This window comes from Ctenopharyngodon idella, chromosome 19 (assembly GCF_019924925.1).
Source record: "Ctenopharyngodon idella isolate HZGC_01 chromosome 19, HZGC01, whole genome shotgun sequence".
Classification (NCBI taxonomy): Eukaryota; Metazoa; Chordata; class Actinopteri; order Cypriniformes; family Xenocyprididae; genus Ctenopharyngodon; species Ctenopharyngodon idella.
Genome location: NC_067238.1, coordinates 24,860,396 through 24,881,853, shown reverse-complemented (window position 1 = coordinate 24,881,853; position 21,458 = coordinate 24,860,396). Strand labels below are relative to the sequence as shown.

The following is a 21,458-nucleotide window of genomic DNA, read 5'->3' as shown; positions in this document are numbered from 1 at the left end:
GCAGAAAAATTTCATTTAAATCCAGCAATAATTGGTGAACCCCCTGCATTATTGCCATAGATTCCCTGTAGAAATTAAGCTTAAAGTTGTCCGGTCTTGGAGACGACAATTGGATGGTTCATTTCTGAACACTGTATGAAATGTCAGACTGCTGTGAGGTCTTTTCAGGATAGAATGAATAGATAAAAAATGGATTAAAAAAGATAGACAGCTGTGCCATTGGTGTGGTCAAGTTTTCTCATGCAAAATAGATGAGTGAACAGATGCAGCTGCTGTCAGCATCTCACCCACATTCAAACACAGAGGTGCAGGTCCAGTAGAACATCTGCTGTGCTTATATTACACAGCAAGATAGGTATGTGTGTGATGAAATAGATGCTAGTCATGTTTATCTACAAAGGAAATCAATAGTCTGTGTATTAAAGTGCATGTATGATAGTTTGTGGATTGACAAGCATTTATGATAGTGGATTGATGTGTGTATTATAATTTGTTGACGTGCGTATTATAGTTTGTGGATTGAAGTGTGTTTATGAATGTTTGTGGATAGACGTTTGAGTATGAGACAAGTGAACAGATTGGCAGCAGTCTCATCTGCCATGTATTGTCAGTTGTTTACATCATGTTAGCAAACCTGCCCCAAGTAATACTTCTCCTTGAATTCTCCTGCTTAAAGATTCTCCTGCCTCAATTTTCCAACATTTACTTAAAGAGATTAAACAACAAAAAGTTTGATGTATCAGAGATGATACTAAACAAAAACTTTTTTTAAAATATTTTGTCTAAAGTTTCAATAAATTGTTATTTTTCTGACTAATATTCCATATGTCAGACTTTACAGGGTCAAAAGTAAATTCCAAGTCTTCAGAAGTTATGTGAAAGTTTCTTTTTTTGGCAGAACCAATGTAGTATGGCTTTCTAGATTTTTTGGACTTAATTTCCCTCTGGAGTTGTCACAGGGCGTACTTTGTCTAATGGCAATGATTATTTCATTCTCCGTGTCTTGAAGAGTGTTCCCTCTGCATTTGAGAGCCAGGGTGGCATCTATCACTGTAGATTCGTCAGTTCATCACAGCTCTTGCCTCGAAGATGACCTCTCACAGCTGTCATCTCATCTTGACGTCTCATTGATTGCTGTGTGAGGTTTGAATATCATCCTTGGGGCTTTTAGCCTTGTACTTGCTTTTTTAGTTTGTTCGTTGTTTTCTTCCCCTAAGATGCGTCTTGTCTTCCATAATTATCTGTGGCAGATCATCAAGACGTGAGATGATCATGTCATATTTTGAGAGGTGCAAGGGTGGCCAAGGCATCTGCCAGTCCTACAATCCTATGACCTCTTTGAAGATGCACAAGGATATGGACATATGGGTAAAATTCCTGGGCAGATTCCTAGTACGTGGGAAGATCATATGTCTGCATTAAAGACCACCCAGACAAGTCTCTGCAGAGCCTGTACTCCAGAGGATAAGGCTTCCTAGCTCAAGTTGTGGAAGCTCTTAGTGATGACCTCCAGATTCTCAAAGATGAACCATTGTTCAATCATCAAACTGCTCAGAGTTCAGTCTACTTCATGCAACTTGTATGAATTGGTCGCATATAGGGTTGTCAAAAGTACCAAGTCGGTACTGAAATTTAAAAAATGTGACAATACCAGCATTTCCCCTAGCATTTTGAGCACTGTTGATCAAATTCTTAAACACCTCTGATTGGCCATTGTGTTCACTTGCTCAACAGATATGTCTAATATATCTGCTGATAAGATGGATCTGCTGATAGATGCATGCTTTCAAAAGCTCCTGTGTGTATCTAAGCGCTCGGTGAAGAGCATCAAAGATGTCTATTTACAACATGTTTTTGAAGTGTTGATCATTGTAGCCAATCACAGACATACTGTATCTGTTGAGCCCATGAACACAATGGCCAATCAGAGCAGTTTAAGAATCTGCTCAACAGCGCTCAAAATGCTAGGGGGAAATGCTGGTATTGTCACATTTTTAAAAACTTCAGTACCGACTTGGTACCGAAGTCGGTACTTTTGACAACCCTAGCCGCACGTGTCCTCCACTGCAGTGTCTTATACAGACTTTAGACCACATGGCTTGTCCTTTTTGTTGGCCTGCCGTAGATGATTCACTTCAGCATATTATGGCTCATCATTTGACTTGAGGGATCAACAGATTGCCACACCATTACATAATTTCTCTATAACAATAGACAAGTTAAAGTCGAAGACTTTGCTGTAGTTATTTTTCCATGTGTTGAGTCTTGAAAACCCTGCATGTACTGTATAGATAGATGTGATTATTTTAAAAGATAGAAAATAAAAGTAACAATATATTGATTCTAAAACCCCTTTTGTAAAGCCAATTGTAAAATCAATTGGCAGACCTATCATGCACTGACATCAAATGTTGAAGGATTCCATGAGAAAAGCCATGAGAGGAATGATAATTACATTGAATGCTAGTATGATGCTGATTCATGACAGGCTCATGGAAGAGAGTACAGGAGGTCAGATGTGACTGTGCTGACGGATTAAGGTCATGCAACAGGTTTTAACGCTTTTCTGACAGCCCTTCTGCTTACCCAAATAAGCAGTTGACATGTTGAATTGTAAGCTATTTACACTGCAGCTTTGCACTGTGCTGTGGTTGTTAGCTGGAGGGCATAAAGCCCATGTTAATACTCAAACCATGCACATAATGCCTCTGCCTCCTCAGTTATGTGTCAGTCATGAGAAACTGACTAATATGATGTAATGATGTTATATGATGTAATCGTGCTTTTAAGTGTGGACATAATGGATACATGAGGTCTATAATAGCTGCACAAACATTCCCTTTGTTTGGCAGGTGCAGGATCCATTTTTTTCATCATGGCAACTTTTTGAGCCAATCACCTGAGTTGCAATGTGACTAATCACTTTGAAGCTGCATTAAATTGTTAAAATATTAAAATATACTCATTATTATTATTATTCAAAGTGTTGTATACAATATGTGTGTATGCATATATTTGCAGAAATTCCCTTGACTTCTATATAAATAGGAATGGATTGTGTTAATCACACCGCTTTGAAGATAAAAGGTCAGAAAGATCTTTGAGGATCCTTTAGTTACAATATGAGAGAACGTCCTGATTTAATGAGATTCCTCCATTTAGCGTGACTGCCAGCTAGACTTTTAGAGTTGCATCAGACTGTTAATACTGTCCAAACCTGTGAGCTCAGGGCTTAGGCGAGAGCCAAAGTGACTCTGACATTTCATTCCTCAGCAGGTGGGTGCTGATAGTGCTGCCCTCCCCTTCAGCACACCCTTGAACTCCTCTGACTTCTGAAGGAGAAGGAAACTATTACAATGAATCAGTTGGAGCCATCCCAAAGGACCAAGCTCTGTGGCTTGGGCGGTCGGGTGGATTGAGCCTCAGATTGACTGGTCAGATGACGTCACTCTCAATGAAAGCCCCATTGCGCCTTCAGGCATCATTCATTATGCTGTGAAGTTTCAATTTTGACCAAGCCAATGCAATTACTGGCCCTCTGCAGGGGCTTTGGCGGTTCTCTGAAGCTTCAATTCCCCTAAATGAGAATCTCAAACAGTGGCTCTCATTCAAAGCACCATTCCACTCTAGTAGTGTTTGTATTAAAGTGGCGTAGCTGACACACACATAGGTGCGTGCTGCCTCAGGGTGAAAGCCTCAGTTTCATTTTCACCTTGACTGCTGCTGTTTATGAACACCTTCAGTTTTTATAGCGCTCACCCAGACTTTAATTTCCCACGCAGCCATTCTGATTTGATTCAGGCTTTTTTTATAAAGCACTAATCTCACACGATAGATCATCATAGAGCTCTCATTCCATAATCCTGCTTTAGTAATATCCCGGGGGGGGAATCTTTGAGGATCATTTATGAAGTGGCGAGATGAAGAGCAAGTCTCTCTCTTATCGTTCTTATGAGGGTAATCAGCCAACATCACATCCATCTATATGCTGTCTGTACGTTGCTTTTACGTAATGTGTTGTGTGCTTGTAAGCCTAGTAAGAGGCTAGTTAGAGTCAAGAAGTGCAAAAACCTTTAAGACCCAGGCCAATATCAGACCCCAGAGACTCGGACCAAGATTAGATCCCTTTAGACCTGCCAGTCCAAAAAGCATTTTATGAACTGAAAAAGAGAAATGCTGAATTTATTGTCTGTAAAATGAGACCTAGATCCGCTTTCATTCATTTAGCAGATGCTTTTATTCAAAGTGACTAAGACATAAGGGATACAAAAAGCGAAGATAAGAAGTTCCAGAATTGCTCAGAAAAGAACAAAAGTATGGGATACCATGAGACAACAGAAAAAGAATTAAGAGGGGTTCTTTACAAGAAAGTTTTAAGAGTAAGTGCCTTAACAGTTGTAAGTCAAGTGTTCACAGAAGAGTCTTTAGGCATTTTTTAAGAGGAACGTGGGATTCAGCTGTTCTGTTGGGAAGATCCAGACCTGAGACTATAAAGGCGGTGACGAAAGTCAACTGTTGTGTCAAATGGGAAGAGCTAGGAATGTGAATATACAAAAAAAAGAGTATCAATTTCACTCACCAACTACTGCCATAGGTGCAGAACACACTGCAAAAACTAGGCCGACAGATGCCCAACGACAGTTTTAAAACTCAGACCAGACCAAGAAACTAAGTAATGAAATCCAGAGAAGGACCACATTTGTGTGATCTTGAGAGTTCCCAAAACCAAGACCACAAAATCAAGACCCTAACTCTAGAGTCTCTGGAGTCACAAGTTTAATGTAACACAAACTAGTACAGCATGATGTCAGTCCTTTTTTGTGGGGATTGGAAGAGGTTCTTGAGAATCTTAAAGGTTTTTTTGAATTTCTAAATCAAGACCAGTGACTGGCTGGCAAGGGAATGCATTGAAAGAAAACACAGCTATAAAATTGCCATTTTTAACCGACTGTTCACATTCACTTCAAATGTGTAGGTGTCCTGAGAGCCAAGCGCATGCTTCTCATGCTTGAGAATAATCGTCTGCTCTGCCAAGAGGCTCTTTCAGAGAGATGCGTCGTGAGGTAGCACCATTCGTTCCCAGCCATATCTGATGTATCAGTGCATGAGCAGTCCACGTGAGGGCTGAAGCTGGCTAAGAAAACGGACACGTGAGCCTCCTTAAAAGTTCATGCTCAAAGTCCCAGTCGGAGAGTGAGAAGTTCTCTTGAGACTCCAGTGCAGATCAACCTAAATATAGGGCATTGCTTTGTCATGTGATATGGATATTGATGCTTTACCTGATAAATCAACTTTCCTCAGGTGGATTGGGGTGCGATATTTGACAAATGAACAAAACGCTCACTTTGTCCCATGTGTTTGTTCACAGCCAGCGAGAACTGCCATGACTTCCACCCCATGTTTTTCACCCACGACCGTTCGTTTGAGGAGTTCTTCTGCAACTGTATCCAACTACTCAACAAAACCTGGAAAGAGATGAGAGCCACTTCTGAAGACTTCAATAAGGTGAGAGCAGCCTTTTTGATTGAGACCCTGCACCTGTGTCTAATTCTACTTCAGTCTCTCTCTTCCTCAAGTTCTTTTGCTCATTCTTTTTCTCTTACTTGAGTTTTGTGTTGTTCTCTCATCTTCTTCTCACATTAGTGGTCAACCAATATGGGTTTGTGATTGGCCAATGCTATAGTGTTGTCATGATACCAAAATTTCAGCAGTGGATAACATTATCAGTAAAATGAGTAAAAACCATAGCTAAATCTAGTATGCTACTGAACACAGCCCTTAAATTTGTTAGTAACATTTCACCATATCGGCCAATCAGGCTCTTTATCATTAATTAGTCTATCACTACTTCACACTACTTGGAAATGCAGGACTTTTGCAGGGGGATGATGGCTGTTCCAAGCTCTTGGCAGAGACAATCTTTTTTTTTTTTTTTTTTTTTTTTTTTGGTAAAAGAGACGGTTGAGATTTGCTAGGCTGTTGTTTGTGTAATTATGATAATCACACAGAAAACTTGTCCCCGAGTTGTAGCATAGAATAAAAGACCATCTTGTGTATAGCTGTATATTTGAGCTTAATTAAGATTCATGGACATGAAAACTCATTTTTAAAATATCTCCCTGGAGCATGTCTCCCTGGACACTGTGATTAAATTCATCATCCTTTGTTTTCTTACATGAGCAGCACATCTGAGAAAACTTGCTCGCTTTTGCCCCTTGTCTGTATTCCTGCCTCATTATAAATAGACTTGCTGAATATAGAGATAAAACTGCTGTTTAATCTGGTGATCAGAACTCCCAATTGTTTCTTTCTGACAGTTGTCTGGCACACATGGAAATAGTCTCTGTCTTAAACTTTACAGGAGGGATGAAAAGTTGCTGTCGGTAGATTGATTTGATTCAGGTTGTTTTGATGGCAGCGAGAAGGTTGAGGTGGTGAAATGCACTAATCAAAACTTTAGTCCTCTCAAGCTGTTATTTTTATAGAATGACTTTTGCATTAGTGGTTTGTGATGCTTGCCTGTATTCCCTCCAAATATATAACCATCACATAGAATAATAAGACCATCACGTCATCAGCAGAACGACTGTATGTGATTTCACCCACTAGATATGAAATCATGGCAGTGGGAGTTGTATAGTCAATCCTTTTTCTTTTCAGAGAAAAAAAATTAGTTTAACACCTAAGTCTCGACATCCCTGGGTTGTGTTTACTTGTCGTGTGTGGACACAATCCTGATCGAACTGAAGAAGATTAGACCCACCTCTCCACCCACCTTTGTGGGAGCTTAATACAGACTTAGAGGAATAACTCTGAGCTTCATTGTTCAGATGTCGCCTTCTCAAGTAGATGTAACTTTGGCATTGTTTTGAAATTAAAGTGTTATAGTGTCTTAAAAGTTTAAGAGACAGTTGTTAATTACATGTTGGTCTTTTATCCCTCCAGAATAAATAAATAACTCTTTAAGCCTTATAGAATTCTCACTTCTAATAAAGTAGTATAAACTTTATAACACCTCGTTGCCCCAGTTTAATATATGTTTCCTACATGTTTTCTCAGAGGAGGCAAGTACACATTTTTGTAAGGTTCAAAGATAGGCAACGTCTTATTTTTTTTGCCTCCCTTGAGCTCATTGCACTCTCGTTGAGCTCTTAAAGCATGGCTTAAAGCCAGTTTTACATTTGCTCTGATACTTTCTTTTATTTTTTTTATTAAATTGTTATTATTATTATTAATTTATCTATTTTTTTAATAAAAATAAATTAAGTGAGGAATAATTACGTTTTGTAAATGTACATAATCCTTGTACATTATTTCACACACACACACACGCACACGCACGCACACACACACACACACTGTAAAAAGTCATACGCTATATCTACTCCATAACATTTTGGCAACAGATTACAAGCAATATTATTAATTAAATTCAACAAGTAGAATTGAGTTAGAAATAATCAAATGAATTCCTTAGATGTCAACCATTTAAAATTAGAAAAATTTAAATAAAATTTAAACAAAAATATCTGAATAACAGACAGACATCAAAGGTTTAGATGTTGATGCTGATTTTATTGAAAATATTTGGTCACTATTATGGTGATCAGTGTTTAATTTAGTCGGCCAGTTTGACTCTTTGCTTTTTATGTCAGTTTGTGGGTTTTTGTAATGGTGTTTGCTAATTTTAAATTTTAAAAAATAAAAATTTTAAATGGTTGACTTTTAAGGAATTAATTTGATTAATTCTAACTCAATTTTTATATGTTGAATTGAATTAATAATATTTCTTGTAATCTGTTGCTACAATTTTATTGAGTAGATAGAGTGTATTACTTTTTACAGTGCACAAAAAAAAAGAATCCTAAAAAAAATTGTACAAAACTGTTTCAGCATTAATAATAATTATAATAAATGTTTCTTGAGCAGCAAATCAGCATATTAGAATGATTTCTGAAGGATCATGTGACACTGAAGACTGAAGTAATGATGCTGAAAATTCAGATTTACATCACAGGGGTAAATTACATTTTAAAATATATTTAAATAGAAAACAATTATTTTAAATTGTAATAATATTTCACATTATTACTGTTTTTTTGTTTTGTTTTTTTTTTTAATTCAATGAATGCGGTCTTGATGAGCATAAGAGACTTAACACATTAAAAATCTCCCAAACTTTGGCTGTGTGTATATATATATATATAATATAATATATATATATATATATATATATATATATATATATAAATATATATAGAGAGAGAGAGAGAGAGAGAGAGGAATAATGTATGTAGGTTCTGACACCCCTGAATCTGTGGATGGTTTTGTGGCTTTTTAGTGGCATGTGAGCCACAAGTCTTTTATTATGTCCTCCATTTTGTTCTTTTGTCTTGGTGGATCCAGTCAGACACGCATTAAAATGATTATGAGGCTTCGCTGTCACTATACAGCATTGATGGACCTCCACCATTTTCGGATGACTGCACCTCACCATTCTCTGCCTCTTCTCACACAACCATCTAATTTTTATACGCACATGCTATTTTTCTCCTCCCCCACTGCCTCACTCTCTTCGTGATAGGCCTGTCACATCCTGTAAATATTGTCTGTCCATCTGTGTGTGTGTGTGTGTGTGTGAGAGAGAGAGAGAGGTGTGGAGACGAGAAGCAGGAGGTAGGTCTGCTCTCAGCGATGCTCTTGGGGCAAAAAAAAAAAAAAAAAAAAATCTGACGGGCAATGGTTTGCCTGTTTCCATGGCAACCACATTCTAATTACTCCCTCTCCCGCTTCACAATAACATAGAACAGCTATTGTGTGCGTGTGTTTTTGGTTCATAAACAGCTGTCTTCTCCATCCAATCAGCTCTGACGAAGGCAGCTATGACACCTGACTTTAAAATGGCCACTTCGGTGCATCCAAGCACAGTAGTAGTGATGTAGTGACTCTGTTTAAGCTAGCACAACCCCCACCCCTCCCCCTTCCAATCTCTCCCTCTTCAGACGCCCTCCCTTGTATACAAACCATGTGATACATGTTGCCGGAACGCAATTGGCTGAAGCAGCCGTGGCGTCTGGCCAATCAGGCTTAAGCGCTGAAATGGACATAAACTGAGCTGCTTGGAGATGCTTTCAGACTTCAGAGTGCTGATGGCATGAACGCCCAGACGAAAGCAACCTTTGGCTAAAGCTTGGTCTGTTTTCATCAGCAACACACACACACAAAACAACCCAGGAACCATCTGCCACCACTCTTTATTTTCCTTCTGGCGATCCGATCGTCCCTGCACCTGGTCAGGGTTCATCTCTGCTACACTGGGTTGGACCAGCGTGGATCCACGCTCCCAAACATGGAGGTGACAATGGCATGTGAGTACTGCTGAAGAGAACGCGTCGGGTGCATGGAGGAAAAAGGGGTGTAGACTGACTGAAAAGGATGAAGGGTCATTTGCAATTTTGCCTGGATGCTGATGGGAAACAAGAGATAAAACAGGCGCACAGATGGAGCAGGCTTTGTGTGAAGCTGCTTGTAGTAATCAGGTTAGAGGCAGATTTCAGCTAGCGATTAAAGAGGAAGCGATCCAGAGCGAACGCTCCAACCTGCGCGCTCCTCCATAGCCCAGCCCCTCCTTGGGTACTTATTATGAATGAGCGCTTTAATGTGTCGTTTCTCCATCACTCCTTTCTCCATAGCACATTGACCTCTAGTCGCTCTCGTTGCTGTGCGGCTGTTCATTAAGTTTGAATTATTTGTGCATGTATCCCACGTGTACATAGGCGTGTAGTGAGATGTCTGTTTGGCATTTTTTGTTACTCTTTTTACAGGGAAAGCTTGTATTGAGGTTAATCCCTTTTGTATACAGCCTTGTCCTTTGTGAATTCTTTGTTGGTACAGTGTTCACAGGATTGACCTTTTGTGGATGATCAAAAAGACTAAAAATCTCCCAGCACTTCTGAATTCTGTGATGGGCTGTCAGCTAGCTCCTAGCGTTGATTGATTACGGTAATATCGCAGGCAGCATTTTTTTTCAAAGCATAAATCTGCAAGATCTCATAAAGTGAATGATGTCTGGAGGTGTTGTTTGGTCGTGCTCAGCATCCGCACCCAAGCCTCCGGTCCACAATTCCCTACTTCCCCTTGCAGAGCAAGATTTTTTATTTTCATTTCTTCTTTCCGTTCGTCACTCTTTCCTTTGTTCCTTCCTTTCCTTTCCTTCTCTTCTTCTTTCTTTCTTTCCTTTTTTTCTTCTTTGGCTTCTCTTCCCTTCCATCTTGTCCTTCTTCATTCCTTCCTTCCCATCTTTCCTTCCTTTCTGCTTTTCCCTTCCTTTTGTACTTTTCTTTCTTACTTCCCTTCTTCCTTTCCTTTCCTTTCCTTTCCTTTCCTTTTAATGCTTCCTTTCCTTTCCTTTCCTTTCCTTTCCTTTCATGCTTCCTGTCCTTTCCTTTCATGCTTCCTTTCCTTTCCTTTCCTTTCCTTTCCTTTCCTTTCCTTTCCTTTCCTTTCCTTTCATGCTTCCTCACCTTTAATGCTTTCCTTTCCTTTCCTTTCCTTTCATGCTTCCTCACCTTTAATGCTTTCCTTTCCTTTCCTTTCCTTTCCTTTCCTTTCCTTTCCTTTCCTTTCCTTTCCTTTCGTACTTTTTTCTTCCTTTCCTTTCCTTTCCTTTCCTTTCCTTTCCTTTCCTTTCCTTTCCTTTTGTCCTTTTCATTCTCGCACACAAAACCAGTGCTACTCTAAGCTATGAGCTGAGTCTCCTGAGACCTTAAGTGACCTTAATGCATTGGATGCTTTCAGCATGCTTCATGCTGGCCCTTGGAGAAAGAGTTACTCCTGCCAGTGGATGTGTGGCTGGATCCTGAGAGAGTTGAGCGCCACCTGCTAGATTACTCCATTGTTGGGGTGCTTTTTCAAAATCCTGTGTTATGAAAAGTTCCCTTGTCAGACAGAACTTGCGTGTTAAGAATGTGCCTGCATGCACTTGGCCATGTATATGCTTGTTCATGTGTCTTTCTCTGTGTGGTCATCCTCAATACTTCAACAACTATTGGAGGCTACACACTTATGATTAGGGGTGCAACGGATCGCAGTTAATCCGCGGTTTGGCACGCATGTGATTCGCGGGTTAATTGCTAATTTTAAGCATCATAGAGTGAAATTTATCATTTGCATGTGTTTTCTTGCCAATTTACACATTCAAGTGATTTTAAACCACACACCTGAAGCACGCACACAGAGGAATCTATTCTCATGAGAATGCGTATCAATGGTACGCGCATGTAATCTCATAGAATATATACGCCAAAATTAGTTTTGTCATGCATATGATACGCAGTTTATGGCGTACAATAGGCACGAACCCCACACCACTAATCCTACCCAAGACTACCAAGCGTATTATATGCACGCGAAAAACTGCGTATAATATGCACGGCAAAACTCATTTTGATGTAAATATTCTATGAGATTACACTCGCGTACTATTGATATGCATTCTCATGTGATCGGGATGCACAGAGAGAAGTGTGTGAACACAAAATTGATTCCTCTTTTGCATCTCCTTGTTCTTGAACAGACACATGCACACAAAATTATGTTAAAATACTCGCCTCGGCAAGCATTCTCGTATACGCAATGAGTTATGTCTTAAGTGAATGTAAACCTTAGAGAAAGAAATCGGATGTGTATCATTATACTGGATCAGCGCATTAGGTCTTAAAGTGACAGCAGCCTATAAATACCTGCTGCTATCTGTGTCATTAATGTTAATCAAGCAACAAAACACAACTTTAACAAAGATTAATCTATTTTTTTATTTATACAGTGAACACTATGTGTTATTTTACATTTAATGATTACATTTCTGTTAGGCCTTACTTTATTTGTAACTTTGTTATATTGTATTTATCTATGCTTTTAATTTGTGTACATGTGTTTGTTCTTATTTTTTACTGGCTGTTCACTTGCCTTAAATAATATTTGAACTTTATTAGTTTTAGCTAGTAGTTTTTGCTGTGGTATAGAAGTACTTAAAGTGGGTACTTAAATAAAAAGCAAAGTTACCCCCCCCCCCCCCCCCCCACACACACACAATTTTTTTGTTTTGTTTTGTTGTTTTGCTGATCCGAGAAATGACCTAATCCATTACTCAAACTCAAAAAAACGTAATATGATCAAAACCATGAGTTTTGTGATCCTTTGCACCACTACTTGTACACCATAAAACACTGACTATTCAGGTTGTATGGTCAAGTGCAGATACATCACTAGGTGTCAGGCCATTCGTCTCAACACCCCAGCAAGAATCCAGCATCCTGCTCTACGACTAACACACCAGGTTCTCCTCAATGTAACCCTGGCCAGGTCAGAGATTTATCGAAGAGAGTGGAAGAGATTCGATGGACCTGTGCAGAGCCATCCTATACCCATAGCATCCTATTGCATTCAAGACTGCAGGTCTCTCTCTTGGCATGCATATGCATGCACAGGTGTTTTATCGTTGTCTACTCCACTTGTTATTCATAGGCTTACCTTCAGCATTTATGAAAAAATTACTTCAGACTGTAATGCATCTGAATTCATCACATGGTCTTTGTGGTCAGTGTTTCCAGCAAATGATTTTTCTGTTAATGATATCTATTTATTTTCTTTGAAGTAATGCCCATTTCTTTGATGTGAATCATTATTAACTCTTAGAAAAATCATTATGGGGGAGGAAAGAGCATAATTAGCATGTCAATTGTGGAATGGATAAATGCCCCATTTCTTTTTCATGCCTGATTACCCCATTGGGTCTACGGACCATAACAAGCAAAATGAATGTGAAGAGGGATGATAGAGGCAAGTGCAAGATACGCAAACCCAGCCTGCAAAAGTTCGGATTTAAAGTTTATTATCTAAACATTATTTGAATGATTGACAAGTTTTAAATGATAATTATGAACTGTTGCAGTTGTGGCAAAGACTTGTGTGTTGGTGTGACTTCCTGGGCTAATTAAGCAGCTTTTTCTTTGGCCAATAGGAAGCCTTTGGGTTTGATCCTAAAACTTGTCCTAACCAGATGAAAGGTATCTTTGCCGTGTTAATCAGTTTTTGTCCTAACCAGCCTCGACCCCTTTATCAGAGGATTCTATTTTAGAAACAGTTTCTATTTCTGCAACATTGCTGCTAGTACCACAACATGCTAACTATGACAATGATTATCTCAGGCACTGGTTATTTACTTTATTTCAAGTTTAAAAGGGTCTGTGTGAGCCATACTGAAAGCAACAATGGATAATTTACCTCAGACCTTGAAAATAAATGAATGTTAAAACTGTGAACTCAAGTATATTCCATGACAAAGATTGTATCAGTCTTTCAGAATGTATTTTAATTAAGGTAAAGAGGTTTAAAATGTATGGATCATTGAGAATGCAGTGCACTTGCAAAGAGAGCCCTCCCACATGCTCTTCTGATTGGCTGTGATTTTTTTGATTGATCTTGTAGTCATGTCACGTCTGGTGTGAACAGACAAATTGCTTGTCGGTAAAATTTTACCGCATCACATCCAGTTAGGACACAGTGTAAAGCTTTACTAAGACAGTCCTGTGGCTGTTGCCGAGGTTCGCTTTAGCATCGCATGCAGAGTGTTTTAATATGACAGTTCCTGTGTATATTAGTCATATAAAATGTCAGGATCATGAATAAAGATAATCCTCTTCTAGGCTTTGTTTACAGCAACGCTGCTCATAAACTTATATGTGATTTATCTTCCTAAATCAATAAAAAAGTCTTCTGATGTAACTAAATAACAGCCTTTGCATAATTACAGGTAGGAAAAAAAATAGGACTATTAATAATGTGCTGGTATGTAAAACAGAGAGGCATACCTGTGAATTTATGATGGATAGCTGTGCAAAGTTGTAATTAAAATTGGACGGGAGTGATAAATCTTGCCTGCCCTGATTGGAGGCACAACAGTGCTTTGATTGGCTGCCTGGATGAGGGAAGTAAGCAAATTGCCAGAGCTGCAAAAAAAAAACAAAAAAAAAAAAGCATTAAAGTGCTGGTAAACCACTAAATGCTACTAGAAGTAATGTGCTTTTTATGGGTCATATGTGGAATAGCACCGACTTATGTCATGGTGATTTTTTGCATGTTGGTCTGTGTATAGGCCAGACAGATGCATTGTAAAGTTAAATGAGTTTTACCTTTAACAAACAAATAACACATTCATAATGGATTGGTTTCTTTTCTCATAATTGTTTTGTTGTGTGTGTTTCTGTTGATGGTTGTTCTTTCACATTTGGATGTGCATTAGTTGCACTGCACTGCTTATGATCTGCCTATAAAATGACAGGAAAACCTAATGCACATGCATCACTATTTGTCTTACTGATGCATGTGATAGCCTAGTTAACTATAGTTGGATTGTTTGTCTGTTTCTCATCAATGTTTGGCTTGTGTATCATAGACGTTTGTTTGGAATTGGTTTAGACCCCAAAGGACAAATTAGTTTTAAACTGTAATCATCCAGAAAATAAATTTATCTTTTTCCAGCTGTTCAGCATCCAGATTATCAGATGTAAAAATTTATGAAGGGATATAAATATCTTTTACAGCACTCGTCTTGAAGGGCCCTAAAATCTGGATTTGTTTACATCTGTTTCCTCATTATAATCCAAGACTGCAGTATACACTCTAAAAAATGCTGGGTTAAAAACAACCCAAGTTGGGTTAAAAATGGACAAACCCAGAGACTGGGTTGTTTTGACCCAGCGTTTTGTTTAAAAATTGCTGTATTGCTTGCTTAAAATGAACCCAAAATATGTTTGAAATTAACATTTATTAATATGTTTAATAAATGAACATTGTATTAATAAGTTTAATGAATAATAATTAAACAATAAACATTTATTAAATTGATTATTTATAAATGTTCACCTTTTGATTATTATTGTTGCCTCTAGTAATTATGTGTCTGATTTTTAATTTCCAACCTATTTTGGGTTCATTTTAAGCCAGCCATATAGTCATTTTTAAACAATAGTTGGGTTAAATAAAACTACCCAGCAGGTTGGGAAAACATTTAACCCAACCGCTGGGTTAAAACAACCCAATCACTGTTCGTCTATTTTCAACCCAGCATTTTTAGAGTGTATGAAAGTTTGTTGTGTTTTCTGCCATTTTATATTATATATTATATTACTTTGTGTCATAGCACAACTCTCTTCATGGCATTTAATGGCACTGGCATGATCCCACAAGCCCACTCACTTTCCAAAGATGATTCAGAAACACTTTAATATTAAGATTAATCCCTCATTTGTTGTGCCTAAGGGAAGCAATAGCGTTCAATGGCGTTATAGCTTTGACATTCAGATGTATTAAATAATGCAAGCGCCTTAGAGAGTATAATAATAGCTCTGATGTATCAATATAAATCAAAATATATAGTCCAGTGCAGAATAACAGCCTTGGTCTTAAGAGCGCTTTCACAAGCGCACAAACACTTGCACATTCATTCTTCTGTATGTCACTCTGTATTATCTGCAGGCTGACACACAGTGGGCGAGTGTGTTCTGTGCATTTAGATGCTCGAGAGAGGAGAGGCGAGAGAAAGACAATAAGCATGGCAGGGCAGTTGAAGACTCGCACACTTCTTGCTGAGGCTGTGACACACTTGCGTGCGTTTGTCTAAAAAAAAAAAAAAAAAAAAAAGGTCCATTTCCGCTTTATTCATAAATATCACCGCCCACTACATCAGCAGCTGAAATTCCACTGTTCCCCCATATCACTTCGTCCTCACAAATAAAAGGTCTGCTTCTATTTCAGACATCACGACTTGATTTGAAGAGGCTGATAAAAGGAAGTGAGAGAGCGCCTTGGATTAATTAATTTCGAACCGTGAAAAATCTGCAAATGTGCTCAGAAAATTGCTTCCTCCGGCATAAGGGATTGTTTCAAGTGGAGACGTTCGCTTCTTCGTCTCCCACCTGCAGCTGTCAATGCCCCTCCCCTTTAAACCTTACTCTGCTGTTTGAATAGAGCCATCTTGGTTTATTCCTCCAGCAATCACTTCTCTCATTCTTCAAGCACCGACATATCAGCCTAGTGATTTGGGAGGGGGCCTTGACCTTGGCCCAGTCTTATCACTAATTAAACCTCATCTAATCCTGCTGTGCGAGCCAGCGGCACCTGCTTCTCTGGATGACTGGGAGGGGATGTATGCGTGAATAGCTGCTAGACTCGGTTCCAGCTTCCCAGCTCATGCGTCGCTGTGCTCCCCAGCTAATCACAGCATATGATCTGTAGCCCAAGGCTCGGTGCGTACATCAACCCTCTGTTTGCGGTTTCGAGCTGTGCATTATTCAGGCATCGTCAGGAAAGCTGTGGCTTTATGGCAGCTGGCCGTTTCGGTATCTGAGGATAAAGGAAAGCTGTCTTCTTGTGCTGCATATGGGTGAATTCTTGTCATAGTCCATTGCTGGCTGTCACTTCTGTTTGTTTGCATTTGATTCTTCATCAGACAGTAATCTTCAAGATGGCTTTCATGACTGTGCTTGGTTGGCCTCCACTTATCTCCACATGAAGAGTTTCTTCCGAGCAACTTCTTAAAGGGTTAGTTCACCCAAAAATAAAAATTCTGTCATTTATTACTCACCCTCAAGTCGTTCCACTTCTGTAAGACCTTTGTTCATCTTCAGAACACAAATTAAGATCTTTTTGATGAAGTCTGAGAGGTTTCTGTCCCTCCATAGAGATCCAGCCCAACTACCACTTTCAAGGTCCAGAAAGGTAGAAATGACATTATTAAAGTACTCCATGTGACTCCAGTGGTTCAACGAGAGCTTCACGACACCTGCATGTTGTGTTCAGACTCACGCGTCAACTTAACACACGTGCGAGTGTTCACAAGAGCTTCACGAGGCATGCGTGTTGTGTTCACATGCAAGCTGACATTGTTGTGTGAACAAGCTTTGGATAATATTATTTTGTAAATAAAGTGGTAAATTATTTTTATTTTTTGCACAAACAAAGCACTCACGTCACTTCATAAAATTGAGTTTAAGCCACTTGAGTCACATGGAGTACTTTAATGATGTAGTTTCCTACCTTTCTGGACCTTAGAGTGGTAGTTGCGTTGGATCTCTATGGAGTGACAGAAACCTCTAGACTTCATCAAAAAGATCTTAACTTGTGTTCTGAAGATAAACAAAGGTCTTACGGATGTGGAACGACACAAGGGTGAGTAATAAATGACAGAATTTTCATTTTTGGGTGAACTAACCCTTTAATATATGCTTTTCAGTGGTGGAACCAATACATGTGAGAACAAAGCCTCAAAACTCATCCATCCTACAGTAGACATCACATTTTACAAACGCACACAAAGTGTGTATATGTTAGCATACAGTGTTAACTGTATGCACTGCTCATACCCTGTAGTCATTAAATCTGCCCCAAATGGTGCACTTGATGAGGATTTGTAGTCTTGTAGCTTGTGTTCGAGCACATCTGTGATATCCCATTTGTCATTTTATAAATCAGAAGGGTTTGGATGAATTGTACAGAGATTCAGCATGAAAACTGATCAATCCAAATTAAATCCAAAGTCTCTGAAGCCATTTTGCTCAATTCCATTGTTGGCAGTTACTGTGTTTCACCTTTTGAAAGACAGTAATTAAAGGAGCATTAGGGAGTCTAATTTAAGATGCATGTACAGTAGTGTCTTGGGTAGGTATTAACTGATCTTTGTTCAAGGATGTATTGTATCGACAGTGTTAGAAGCTTCTCATTTGGAGCTTAATAAGTGTGTGAATGCCTGCCCAAGTGTTTGCCAGTAATTTGATTTTGTACAATATATTGTAAGATGATTTGGTAAGAAAGAGTTTGCTAATACGTTTATGTTATTAGCAACCTCTTTCTTACCAAATCATCTTGCAATATATTGTTCAGGTATAGCTTATGTTATGCGGACAAAATGTCCCCACAAAGTTGGCAATATCCAAAATCCTTGTCTTGTGGGGATGTTTTAAAAATCATTATGTCTATAGAATGTCCCCATAAAATATGAAAACCCAACGTGTGTGTGTGTGTGTGTGTGTGTGTGTGGTTCAGGTATACCCCATGTCATGGGGACAAAATGTCCCCACAAAGATGGCATTATCCTAAATCCTTGTCGTTGTGGGGGCATTTTTTGGTCCCAATGAGGAAAACAGCTTATAAATCATACTGTGATGTTTTTTTGAAAATCTAAAAATGCAGAAAGTTTTCTGTGATGGGTATGTTTAGGGGTCAGGGTTAGGGGATAGAATATACAGTTTTTTCAGTATAAAAACCATTATGTCTATGAAATTTCCCCACAAAACATGAAAACTCAATGTGTGTGTGTGTGTGTACATTTGGGTGCCAATGCTCATAGATTCTACACCAAAGACTCTTGTTTAAATAGATTGCAATTTTTACTATTTCCTTTCATTCACTAGAGAGCATTCACTCTTTTTCCTTGTCCAACTTTCACTCTTTTCCTTGTCTTTTTAGAAACCTTTTGTCTGGGAATGTATGTAGACACTTAGCATGTACACTACCTGTCAAGAAAGTTGTCTTTTTATGTCAGTTATACTGACCTTGTGCTGTCATGATCGTGAAACAGTTTCAATCAATGGTCTGATCTTTTGTCTTTGATTCAAAAACTGTACTAAAGTAAAAGCAAGACATAAGAATGAGAAGTTTGTCTTTCTGAATGCATAAAATGATGTCCTAAATGATTAAATCTGTGTGTGTGTGCTATAGGTGATGCAGGTGGTGAAGGAACAGATCACTCGTGCTCTCACGATCAAGCCTAACTCTCTGGATCAGTTTAAAAGTCGTCTGCAAAATCTGAGCTACACTGAGATCCTCAAATTGCGCCAGTCCGAAAGGATGAACCAGGAGGATTTCCAATCCCGGCCCATCCTGTGAGTCACTGGAAGCTCTTCAATTATCTAAAGCACTCAGTTCCCACAATCAGACTCCCCCAGTTTTGGTCCATGTGTACTGCACCTGTGTCCCACTCATGATTGAAAACAAGCCTTTAAATGGTTCATAACTAATTAAACTAAGAGGAGACTCCATTAAATAAATTACCCACTGCATTACAGTAGTGTCATTTGAGCTGGAATGTACAATCGCAGAGGTCTATTACATCAACATTTAATATAACAGTGAAATGGAAATGTCCGTGTTGAACTTTCAGAGCTTTTTTGTACTGAAATGCTGGAAATATCACTCATGATTTCATGTTCTGTCAATGTGAAATATGTAACATGGTTCAGTCTTTTCACTATAACAGGAATATCAATTTATCAGCTTGGTTTTTGATAGTATACACAACGTCCCACATTTTTGACCAGTGATTTTTCTTTAGCTTTTTTTTTTTTTTTTTTTTTTTTTTTTTTTAACAGTAGTAAATATGGTTCCTGTGGTATTAACTAGGTTATTACTGCTAAATCAAATCATTAATAAATTACTGTTCATTTAAAAAAAGCCCACTTACATGATGTTGAGGAGGGCAACTTTGTAATCCCTAACAAAATGAAACATAAAAATAATAAAAACAAAAAATCAAAACCAGATAAGCCAATTCAATAACACAGAATGTGATCAAAATATTGTTTTCTCATGAATTACAATGCTCTGGGCATTGGTTAAATTACATTAAAGAAGTCTTTAAATGGCTCATTAATATTGCAAAATTCTCAGCTTTAGATCTAAAGCAGCTAAACACAGTAAATTTGGCAGTAGTATTAGCAAAACCACAAGATAAAAGGAGGTTTGTCTGGGCTTGTTAAAAAGAAATGTGTAAAGACCAAGTTTGTATGTCACAATTATGTTTTTGAGTCTTTCATTGTGTATACTGCCAGTAAAGTGGTGGATCAGTACTTTAAACTGCATTTGTCTGATGTTTCTCCAGGGAGCTTAGGGAGAAAATCCAGCCAGAGATCATGGAGTTGATCAAACAGCAACGCCTCAATCGCCTGTGTGAGGGCACCTGCTTCAGGAAGATCAGCAGCCGAAGGAGACAGGGTAAGAAACACACACACTTAAACATACATGTGAGGAAGTTCAACAAAGTTTATTTTACCATTTTTAGTCCATAAAGATTCAAAATAGTTTTGGCTCCAAAGACTCAAACACCATGTCACAAGGCAACAAAGTGGCACAACAAAACTAAAAGTGATAGAAGCTGCCTCTTTCTTGTTAATCCAAGTTTCTGTCCTATCCAGCAGCTATGAACAACACATTTTGTCTGTTGCTTGATTCTGTTTCTGCGTTTCCCACCCACACAGAAAATTCATTGAGCGGCAATCCTGCACCTCATGTATATTATCCATTATATATTGGCAAGCCTGAGAGAGATTGCTTGTGGTAGTAGAGAAATATAGGATATTGCATGACAAATCCCTCAAGGTTCCCTAAGGAGAACCATAAAAAGGATGCCGTTTGCTGAAGCAGCACAGAAATAAATTAAAATACATGTGTAACGCAGCATTTTCGCCTTCAGTTTCCCCTTAAAATTTGGAATTTTTGGATTTTTTTTATTTTTTTATTTACACTTCAGCAATCTCTTAGTATAATAATGTAATGTTAGAATGTCTTACACGATAGCCAACTATCTTACATAAACACTCTGAAATTTATACGTCCTATGAATAATATTTTTGAGTGCTATTATTAAACCGACAGCATGATTTAGCAAGTGTGAAAAATAGCCTTGTCCGTTGCTGAGAGAGCGGAAGTATGGAGCCAATTTCAAACAAGCGCTGAGTGGTGGGTGTGATAAAGCTTACTGCGCAGATTGGAGAGTTGAAGGATCGTCAAATGTAATATCGCTTTTTACGCGGGCTGGCTGAAGAGGAGGGCTGTCTGCTGAGCTCAGAGGGAGGCTTTATCAGTTAGCCTGGAAAATTTAACACTCTTCACACTTCTACAGGATTAGATCATTCTGAGACTAGACACCTTGTCTGTCTCTTGCTATGCATCCTTCTGCCTGCCTCTCTCTCTCTTTCTCTTTCTCTTTTCTTTCTTTCTTTCTTTCTTTCTTTCTTTCTTTCTTTCTTTCTTTCTTTCTTTCTTTCTCTCTCTTAGGGTCCCCACTTTCCCACTAGATCTCTCATTCTGGCCTTTTCTCTTTTTTTCTGTTCATTTGAGAATTGTCACACTTTGCCTGTTTTATTGACATCGTTTTCTTCTATTATGAACCTCATTTGTGTGAATGAAAATTTTTTTTGTTCACAATCAACTATTATATTATCTGCCAAAAGCCATTGGCGTTAAATATGACAAATGGCACCCTCTCATAATTTGACTCAGGATTCTCAGAATTTGGAAACAACCACTGAAAATAACCAAATGGAATGGCGCCTTATTGATCTATCCCAACTTATTTTCAAGTAGGAGGTGGGAGAATTCCAAGTTGTAAGGAACGCAGGATT

General features: G+C 38.5%; 1 protein-coding gene across 7 annotated transcripts in view; it reads left to right on the top strand.

Annotated features, from left to right (window-relative positions):
* Window positions 1–21,458, top strand: part of elmo1 (engulfment and cell motility 1 (ced-12 homolog, C. elegans)) — a 93,708-nt gene that overhangs the window by 64,389 nt on the left and 7,861 nt on the right. For 6 of the 7 annotated variants that reach the window (XM_051872365.1, XM_051872363.1, XM_051872364.1 and 3 more), the window contains 3 exons: window positions 5,369–5,505; window positions 18,778–18,941; window positions 19,937–20,049. In XM_051872365.1, coding sequence (XP_051728325.1) covers window positions 5,369–5,505; window positions 18,778–18,941; window positions 19,937–20,049 — 414 coding nt within the window. Of the gene's footprint in view, window positions 1–5,368; window positions 5,506–9,136; window positions 9,369–18,777; window positions 18,942–19,936; window positions 20,050–21,458 lie in introns of those variants that run through there. The other variant, XM_051872366.1, reaches the window with a different exon arrangement.